Below are 10,208 nucleotides of genomic sequence, written 5' to 3' on the forward strand. Positions count from 1 at the left end.
TTCTCCAGTAGCATAGAGATTCCAGAAGATGGTAGTGGCAAAATAAAGACATGCTGTTAGAGTTAAGAATGCTTGGAAGGATCCGAGCCACTGCACAAAGAATCCTGTTCCAATTGTACTGATAATTGCTGCCAGCGTCCCGGCTGAATTTGATATTCCTGCAAACGAGAAATTGTCGCTAGTGTACTGTTATTGTGTCATTGCATGAGCAACTGAAGAGAGATAACAAAGGCATGAACAGAATACAAGGAATTTGTGGAGTGTGCTCGAGAGTATACCATGAAGCAAACCTGCACATTGGGGTGCAATATCCTGATAAAACGAGCAAAGAGCGAAAATTCAACTGATCCCGCATTAAAATTATTGTCACCGAAGAACTAAGTGGTTCTGGTTCAGATAAGCAACCAAAGCGGTTCTCCAAATACATCGAAGCGAAAACTTACTTGCATATTCAGTAAAAAGCCAGCTTGACTGAAAGAGCTCAAGCTTAAGGCGATTGTCGAAAATATGGCAACTGTTGGCGTCTTCACGTAGTTCAAGCAGAGCAATGCAACTCCAGGACCAACAAAACCAATTGACTGTTTTACAGGAGAGTACTTAACATGTCAGTATAAACTTTCACATGGTTTGCTTTGGAAAACAAATCCTACTATCTATGAGTGCCCGAGGATAAAAGCATTGATAAAGGATTCTATTGTAGTCTGAACTTGCTCCAACAATCACTGTTTCTAAGGAGTGAAGAAATGGAGAAATTTACAGCCAACAATTAGTAGTAAAGACATGTTTTTAAGAGACTTCATGGTGATATTCTGAACTGGTGTTCCATTCGTAGGGCGGAGATTCTCAATAAGTTGTGGAAAAGATACCCATTAACATCATCTCTTAGACAAAAGTAGTAGAGAAATATTGGCTTTATTTTCTGTCAACCTCATCCGAATAAGGTTTCTCTTTTGGGCTGCTGAGAATTTTAGTACATCTGAATAAAGCTCCTGTTAGGAACATTACCTGCATGATTTTCCTTGCTAATGTTATGGAATAAACCTGATCTGATTAAGTAATCTGATGCTGCCCCGGCTAGATAACCTGAGATCGCCACGGTTGCCCAAGGAACTGCACTAAACCAAGCTGCTTGCTTCAAGTTCACATTAAACACCTAACACATCAGCAGTATATACTTAGTAACATTGTGACCATGTGTCAGTAGTCTGCCAACAGAAAGAAGACATATTTCAGGTTGCAATTATAAAGATTGTTTTTTGCTTTTGTGTGAAGAAAGTACTGAAATAGTGTTGAAACAGAGGATCAAAAAACCTGTTATAGTGGTACTCACAGTTTTAAAATAAACAGGCATCCATGATAGAAGTACGAAGTATCCCTGCATTGAAGAGCATACAAGGAATATCAGTACCATGTTCAGCTTCGCATGTGAAAAGAAGAAATGAAAAGCTGAAACAAAAAAAGAAAAGAATCCGACCCAGTTATTAGTGATATTAGCAAATATTATTGCCCAAGTTGGCAATTCTGCGAAGAGGGAGCTTAGAGGAGGAAGCTTGCTCTTGATCACAGTAGGTTCAGATTTCCCAGCTTGAATTAACCGTAATTCAGATTTACTGATAGAACTGCACTCTTTGGGGTCACTGGTGACACTAAACGTCCAGGTGATGAACCAGAGAAGTCCAAGAGATGTAAAGAGGACGAAAGGGCCAGAAATTCCGGTTGATGCCATAACCAGGGAAGACCAATCCTGCCACATTTCCCAGCTGGAATCCCCCCATAGATATTCCAACAGCAGTAGCTCCTTCTTTAGTTGGAAACTACCTAACATGACGCATGGACCACAAAGAAAAAAAGGAAAATTACATATTTCATATAAGTCTAAGATATACTGATTGGTGAATTTAATGGTCTTATATACTTTGTACTAGTTGAATATTTGGAAATGTTACCTTGCTAAAAGGTTATTCATTGAAGGTAGAGCTACCCCTTCAGCTAGTCCAAAGAAAGCCCGGACAGCCAAGAGGCTAGTTGTGGAATGATTTGCCGCCCATGGAGTGAGGAGAGTTGCCAGAGACCAAAAAGCAACACCCCATGCCATCACTCTTTTCCTCCATATCTATCAAGCAAGGCTCCACCAATGACTGAGGAACACATATATCCCCATAGAAAGGATGACTATGCGTGAACCAGTACCAACATGTTAACAGCTGAGTACTTTTTACTTATTGTTAAGTAATTTGATTTCAGAAATAGTAAATATGGAGGACTACACACCTCCTCATAAGATATGAACAGTTTGCCGAACTAAGAACTCCTGAATGAGAAAATAAACAAATTTTCTGCTCTTTCGTGATTTCAATTACTTTTTTTCTACAACAATTTTCTTTTCTGAAGGTTGGGAAGGTAAGCTGCTTGATATACTGTCTAATAGAACATTTGCATGGATGAAGGCAAGGAAATCACCCAATTAACTAAGGTAGATTCTTCGCAATTCTGTACTCTTTGTGATGAAAGTTGAAAATATTTTCACACTTTACTGCTATTTCTTTTAAACTCCATCTTTGAGCTACCAACTTAAGTGTATTCTCATCTCATCATCATCATCATTGCTGTTGTTGCTGGGGGTCATTATTTTTCCTTGCATGCTTTCTGGAAAAGAGGAGCTTCAGAAACAGATGTACATTTTGAGAAAAAGAATAATCTGTTACTCAGCAATTAGGCTAGCACCTGTACATGCCCGCGATAATTTCATGAATTTATGCTTTTCAAGTTTTTGGAACAAAATTTAAGCCTAAAATCCCGACTAACACATTGATAATAATATATTTTGGAATTGCTTTTTTTTGTTAATCTTTAAGCTGGTAAGATGAAAATAAAAGCTGGCACAAAGAAAGATGGCAAAGGAACCACAGTGGGAAACTAGTCATGCGAAGTTTCTCCTTGCATAATCAGTTATGCCTATTTAAGAAGCCATCTCATTGACAGCTGTGAAGTCTGTTATGTTGCTTTTGGCATGATCTAAGGCATAACAAGTCCATACACCTCTCATGAAGAGTTAGCAAAGGAAAATTGGTAAATCTCCCTGCTAATTTTAGGTTGAAGTTAAAGATATATAATGCACAATCTCCAGCCATTCCAACTTCCTGTCTAGTGTTATATAAACCAAGTTTCTGGTGGCGATACTCCAGCTTCCATCATTGTCATTGGTTATGTAGCTGTTACTCTAAAAAGACCATCATTTACAAACTGTAGAAAGTTGCACGAAGAGTAGTCCAAGATGATTATCTACATATATAGTTGAAAATCTTATTTCCACTTAAATTATACATGAATGTCAAACCAGAGGTTTTCACCAAACTACAACTTGAAAAATGGTTCTAGTTTGTATCTGAATTCCGACCTCACTATTTCGTGCTGGTGTTAAATCATGACAATGTAAAGAAATTACCCCGCTGGTATAATTTTCTCTATACAAATAAACAAATATCAGATTACATGTTCAGATAATAGTATTAGCTACAAAAACCAACACTTACTCTCCTAACAATCAAAGTTGCATAAGGTGATCAAGTAGAAAAATTCTGATTCGCTGGTTTACTAAAAATATCCTTAGTTTATACGCGATCTAGTCATTCCCCAAAGTCCAAGCCAAGCAAGATTACCATTTCTAACTCGTCAAAGAACAAATAGTATCATCTCTCAACAACCACCAAAATCCTCTCAAAAAAAAAAAAAAAAAAAAAAAAAAAAACCACCACCAAACCCCCCAAAAAAAAAAAAAAAAAAAAAAAACAAATACCACCACCAAAATACATTTCCATCAGAAACACAACAAATCACCAGCAACCCGCATGCCTATAATTATAGTTATAATAAAAGAAAAGAATCCCACTTTCTAAATGCATTTCTTACTCTATGCTTTTAACCCCAAAAGATCGAATTGAAAAGAGGAAAAAAGGGTACCTGGACAATGCCCAAGAAAGAACTGTTCCAGCCATGTTTGGCAGCAAGAGGAACTATAGCAACAGACATCACAACTCTATCTGCATTACACAAGCACATGACAGCCGCCACCAGCGCCACCACCTTGAACCTCTCGGCCGCCGTGAATACGCCTTCTCTCCTCCCCACAAACAGCTCCCTCTCCATCCCCTCCGCCGTGCACCTCGCCACACTACAACCCCAACCCTTCTTCTCGCTCTTCCTCATTCTCGCAGGCACATGTTCTCCATCTGCCAACGCAAACTTCAGCCATTTCTGTTGGAGTTGTGATCTGCGAAACCATCGAGATTTCGCAAAACTATCCCGCGGGCCCAAATCAAAAGTGGGCAGCTGGCGTGAAGGTTTTGGAATGTGAGATGATAATCGTAGGTGCAGCTTAAATGGCGAAACGCATGCCATGAGAGAAAGAGAGGGGCTAACTTGCTAGCTTTGTTTGGAAGAAACAGTTTGCACAGCTGTTGGAATGAGTTTTCATTTAAATGGGAGATTTAGCCTAAGTATGTTGCAAATGGAGTTTATTCGGAGAAGATAGCTGATAGCGTGGAGTTTATTAGACATAAATAAATATAAAAAATATTAAATATAATTTTTTAAACCATAATTAAGATTAACCATGTCGCATATTTAGTTGAATATAATTAGTTCGCACCGGACAAACCGGAGCGAAAAGAACCAAAGGAGAGCCTAGGAATAATTTTAAACAGGTATAACGTACAGGCAGCTATTCTTTAATTCGCACAGATTTCCCGCCCCCCCCTCTCTCCACGTATATATATAATATACACACACATGTGCACAAATGCATCCAGTGAATCCTGTACGAATAGCTAGGGCTTTTGATTTCAACCAGTAAAGAAGAATATGAAACGAAGTCGAAATCTCGATAAACAACATGCACCTTACAATGTCCGCACAGATAACCTACCTCTCTATCTAATTCTCCCCGTTATCTTTTTTTCTTAGAGAACTTAGTTGAATAATTGATACTTGTATTCTTTTTTTTCACGATTTTGCAGCTGATTTTAGAGGAAATAATTGGATTGACTACCAAAAATGGAAACGGATTGGCAGCGAGCAGTTCGAGTTCGAAGTATGCGTATATTGCAGGCTGTGTGGTTGTGCTATGCGACGTTCATTCTGGCACTCAGTCGCACCTCATGGCGCCGAATCGAATTCCTAAACCATTGAGCTGCGTTGCTTTATCGCGTAATGCAAGTATTGTTGCAGCAGGGGAGGTATTATTGCTTGTATTTGTTTGCAGACTCACTTTTATATGTTTTTGTTATTTGTTATTGTTTTTATGCATGCTGGCTACAACTTTGAGTTTCTATCAGGTCCCCTTCATGTTATTCTACCCAACATTAGGCCTAATTATTCTTTCCGAAGTCACCCATCTATGCGAGAGCCATATACAAAACGCACACTCGAATATAATCTATTACTACATACTAGAGTCTTTAACTTCTTCCATTTTTACCCTATAAACCATACTAATGAAAGTAAATATGTATCATGATCAGACTATATCAATGTAGGCAAATAGGTCTATATGGGAAGATTTATGCATAGTTGTTATCAACTCAAGGAAGCAGGGGGAAGGTCTACTCACCAGTTAAAAGAAAGAGTTCTTCGAAGTATGCCGAGGTTCTGAATAAATTCAATATTGTGAAGTTAGTTATCCTTATGGAGAAAAATCTATAAATTGTGTTAGAGATGTCAAAAGATGGTATGTTATAGAGATAATAGCAAATTACTTATTTTCTAAAGATTAAAATTACAGAGCGTTGAATGAAGTTCAAAGAAGGTTTCCTTCTTTACAGGCCATCAATTTTCTATAAAAATAGTTTTCATTTACAAATTACTTAGATTTTAAATAGTCAAACATGGATTCTGATTTCAATGTATTATATGTGGAAGAATTATTTTTGGATTTAGTGCAAAAATATTTTGACTTATGAATAACTTGTCATGCCGCAAAATTATTCCCCTGTGGAATTTCTTTCCCCTGTTTATGTATTCCTTACATGGAATGATGTACAAATGAAGTTTTAGAGAAGAACTTATGATTCATATCTAAAATTTTCCTTGCAATGTGTTTCAGTCAGGGCCTCAACCTGGAGTTCTGGTATGGGATTGTTCCACGTTAGCCTTTAGATGTGAGCTAAAAGGCCATCGATATGGCGTGGCCTGCCTGGCTCTCTCACCTGATGGTCAGCTAAACTTAATCAGTTTGAGAATAAAGAAATAAAAATGTATTCTTCTCCCTTGACAAGCTTATCATTCTTGATTTACATCCCTATGTACCGAACTTACAGGCAAACATCTGGTGTCAGTTGGATTTCCTCGTGATGGATGTATCTGTCTCTGGGACTGGAGAAATAAAATATTAGCTGCAAAAGTTAAAGCTTCTCCAGTTTCCTCTCATATCACATCTATTGACTTCTCATTGGATAACAAATTCATTGTCACTGCTGGGAAGGATCAATTATCATTCTGGAAAGTTACATGGTCAAATGGATCTTGTGCACGTATGAGATCCGTGTCAGTGACCATGCAGAGGAACGTTGATCTTAGTCATCACAAGGAATCGTCATTTATAGCTGTTACATCTCTCAGCTGGATGAATAGTAGCTCTGTTAATCACAATCAGGCTGGTGAACAGACACGTATCTATGCCGTAACAGAAAAAGGCAAATAAGCAACTTGCAGTCAGTAGAGTAGCATATAAATCATGTTGGTCAACAATTCAGCATTTTTTCTATTCAAAATATTCTTACACCATTTTTTGTTCATAGGAACTTTATGCATGGTACATCTGGGCTCATCAGTCATTAACTCAGTGGAGTTAGAGGTAGATGTGATCGTTTCTAATGTATATGCTTCCTACTATTTAGATCAACCAAGTAGTTATATTCACATGCTCAGTGTAAAGAAGTTGAAAGAAGTAATGTGGTGGTTGTCCTCTCTTGTTTTGGATACACAAGTTGTTTGTGAAAATGATTAGAAGATACCTTGTTTTATTCACTCTGGCATGATAAAATGACCTGAAAGAGTTTAAATAAAGAATCTCTCTAATGTGGTGCAATGTCAATTTTCATTGTTAATAGATCTTCTGCTGCCTTAAAACTCAGATCCCTTTTTTGTAATCTAAGGACGCATCTGGCAAGCACTTGAATACCAACTTAATTTCATGCACGAGGAGTTGTTATCAAACCACATCATTTTTGCTTGTCCTTTGTGCCAGGATAACATAGCCCCAAATTTTTGTCCTTGCCGAGAGGTCTTTCGATATATCATCACAAATGAAGCAAATGTTTAGAAGGTCAAACTATGGAACTTCTGATTTTCTTGTGTCCATTTTGTTGGTTGAACTCACTTGCTTGATAAAAAATATAGAGAAAATCCATCCAAATTAGTATTGCCAATATAAGTATGAAGTTCAACTTCTGTTCATGATTTACCCATTTTTGTGCTCCAATTTCAGGTTGAGAAATGTTCTGCACTATCTACATCCACACGTGTGGTTGCTTGTGCATGCAATAATGGACTTGTAAAACTATTTGGCACCAATTCTCTTAAATATGCTGGTGAGCTGTGTTATGCTGAAGCGAGGAGATGCAAAGAGTCAGATGTTGTGGACTGCAAAACAGACATTAGCCAAGTTGAACTCGAAAATTGGCCTAGATTTCCAGATGCCGTTGCTTGTCAATTTTCAACCCTGGAAAAGCTTGGCAAGTGACAAACTATTCTTCATTTTGGGGTTTCTAATGCAGTCTCCTAATCAACATTTTATTCTGCAGTTGTGGTTTATGATGATCACAGCCTTTACATATGGAATATTCATGATGTAAGGAAGGTATTTTGAAGATTATTATTTGTTCTTTAATCTTATGCTAGAAGTCAATATTTTGGACTTATGCATGTAATTATGATTATGCAGCAGTAACAGAATCATCTCTTATCCAGGCTACCAGGTGTTGTGTGCTTGTCTCACATAGTGGATGCATATGGGACATTAAAAATGTTCCATGCGAAAACATGCACGATCCCGCTCTCTCCTGTGTTGCTAAAGGTTGTCCTGGAGGATTATCTTTTGCAACATGTTCAGCTGACGGTAATATTAGGTTGTGGGATCTTGCACTTCAATCTGCCTTGTCAGAAAATGGTTCATCTCTTGCTGGGGATGACAGCTCCAACAGAGCCGCGTGTTTAGGTAATTTCAATATTGTGGACATCTCGAAATGGAATAAGCTTAATCTCTTTTTGTCAATGAGATTTGCTAATAATCTGTCTATTTCTCTCACTCACCACAGTGAATGCAGGGATCTTTGAACGCGATTCTGTTGCAAAAGGTATTTCCTCTTCAGGGTTTCGCTCAATGGCAGTGAGTTCAGACGGAAAGCACCTGGCTGCCGGTGATTGCTTGGGAAATATCCATATCTTTAACCTATATACTTCCAATTACATTTTCATTCAGGTAACATAGTCAAGTCAAGTCAAAATGACAAAGGATCTAACTATTATATCTTTCACTACTACTATCTTTCTTTTCTTAAAGAATTTAATTTCTTTCTGACCCTCTCCCTTGGATTATGGATTCCATGCTTGTAGGATGTTCATGTTGCAGATATCCTTTCTTTAAGCTTTAACTTGGCAGACAAGAATGATATTGCTTCTACTGAAGCTTTAGAAAGTCATCACTTTCTTGCCTCAGGGGGACGTGATGGAAGAATCCATCTTTTTGATGTTGACAGGTTTAATTTGGAAAGACTTTCAAAAGTAATACTCTATAAGTGGACTTTCTTAATATTATCTAATTCTTCTACTTTGACATCAGGAACTTTACTCTCTTTGGAAGTATTGACTACCACTCATGTGCCGTTACTGCAGTAAAGGTTGCCCAAAGTGGTCGGGAGATTCTCAGTTGTGGTGCTGATGGGTGAGTTCTGTAAGAGCATTTTGCTCTTGAAATTAGGGGAACACCAAGAAATTCATGTTGGTGTAAAGAGTATTAATAACAATGATTGTTTTCAGTGAAGTTGAAATGTTCACATCCATCCCGTATATGGACACTAAACCATCTACTTTTTTAACTGAAAAAAGGGTTGCTATGTGTTGATTGCTTGTCAATTCTAATGCTATGGGATATGCCTTCATTCTGTTGCTGCACATGCCGGGATTGATCTTTAGCTGAATATTTCTGCCTTTACATGTCCATCTGACATTTTGTTCCTCCTTTAGGTCCCTGGTTCTTCACAGTATTGATGTGAGTGATATGGAATTTAAGATTTCTCGCCTTCACATGATTGCAACTAGTGGAATCATTTATGACATGGCTGTAGATCATTCAATGGATGTTGCATTTACAGTGGGCAAGGTACAGAGTTCTACCTTCACATGGCCACTTTAATTATGAAGCATGCTTCTATAACTGGCTTCTTTATTGGCAGTTGATTAGTCTTTACATACCAGTTCTGATTTAATGTATTTTTAAAATATCATTTAATTCATGTGAAAGTGTATTACTCACAATGAACCCATGGCGCGGTTACAGGATAAGAAGATACATGCATTTGATATTCAATCTGGAAAACTCATTAAATGGTTTAAGCATGATGCGGATGTTGGGGAACCAGTTAAGGTATGTGAATCAACACTGCAAGAGTACGAAGGATTCATGCAAAAGTCTTATATTGTCACTGCAGGTAACTACCGATGGAACCCTCAGTTATCTGGCTTGCTCTTATTCTGATAGATGCATCTGCATGTATGATTATGTGACTGGCAAGATGGTTGCACAAGCAGCAGGCCACAGTGATCATATAACGGGCATTGTCTTTCTACCTGACTGCAAGCATCTTGTTTCTGTGAGTCTTCTTATTCTGGCTCTATTTTTCGTTGTTAGTTGTGCTTGTTATGTACCGCACAGTTATTTGGAACAAGCATCTTATTCTCATGTCCTATTATGCATGACCAAAAATGGCCAGATCGTCCTGAATCAGATAAATGCTTAAAAAAAGCACAACCCTATTATTAGCTCCCAAAAATTAATTATTTCAGTTAGAATGCTTGTTTATATGATATATTTCTTATATTAGAGGACAAACTTTGGTTTATTTCCTCCTCCTTAAGGTCTCTTTAATTACGCTACACTATTTCCCAGTCTTCGGAAATATTTTGGTTTTGTCAGCCTATAACCTCGACGCTCA

General features: G+C 37.8%; 1 protein-coding gene and 1 pseudogene across 1 annotated transcript in view; one reads left to right on the top strand and one right to left on the bottom strand.

Annotated features, from left to right (window-relative positions):
* On the bottom strand, nt 1–4,491 carry LOC105174723 (annotated as a pseudogene).
* The window catches only part of LOC105174536 (mitogen-activated protein kinase-binding protein 1), a 9,058-nt gene continuing 3,519 nt past the window's right edge, over nt 4,670–10,208 (top strand). Inside the window, exons 1-14 of the mRNA XM_011096667.2 lie at nt 4,670–4,905; nt 5,016–5,234; nt 6,101–6,209; nt 6,315–6,689; nt 6,795–6,850; nt 7,484–7,730; nt 7,800–7,855; nt 7,966–8,212; nt 8,313–8,476; nt 8,611–8,753; nt 8,837–8,938; nt 9,241–9,376; nt 9,554–9,640; nt 9,705–9,866. Coding sequence (XP_011094969.1) covers nt 4,861–4,905; nt 5,016–5,234; nt 6,101–6,209; nt 6,315–6,689; nt 6,795–6,850; nt 7,484–7,730; nt 7,800–7,855; nt 7,966–8,212; nt 8,313–8,476; nt 8,611–8,753; nt 8,837–8,938; nt 9,241–9,376; nt 9,554–9,640; nt 9,705–9,866 — 2,148 coding nt within the window. The 5' untranslated portion in view covers nt 4,670–4,860. The remainder of the gene's footprint in view (nt 4,906–5,015; nt 5,235–6,100; nt 6,210–6,314; nt 6,690–6,794; nt 6,851–7,483; nt 7,731–7,799; nt 7,856–7,965; nt 8,213–8,312; nt 8,477–8,610; nt 8,754–8,836; nt 8,939–9,240; nt 9,377–9,553; nt 9,641–9,704; nt 9,867–10,208) is intronic.

Source organism: Sesamum indicum, linkage group LG11, assembly GCF_000512975.1.
Source record: "Sesamum indicum cultivar Zhongzhi No. 13 linkage group LG11, S_indicum_v1.0, whole genome shotgun sequence".
Classification (NCBI taxonomy): domain Eukaryota; kingdom Viridiplantae; phylum Streptophyta; class Magnoliopsida; order Lamiales; family Pedaliaceae; genus Sesamum; species Sesamum indicum.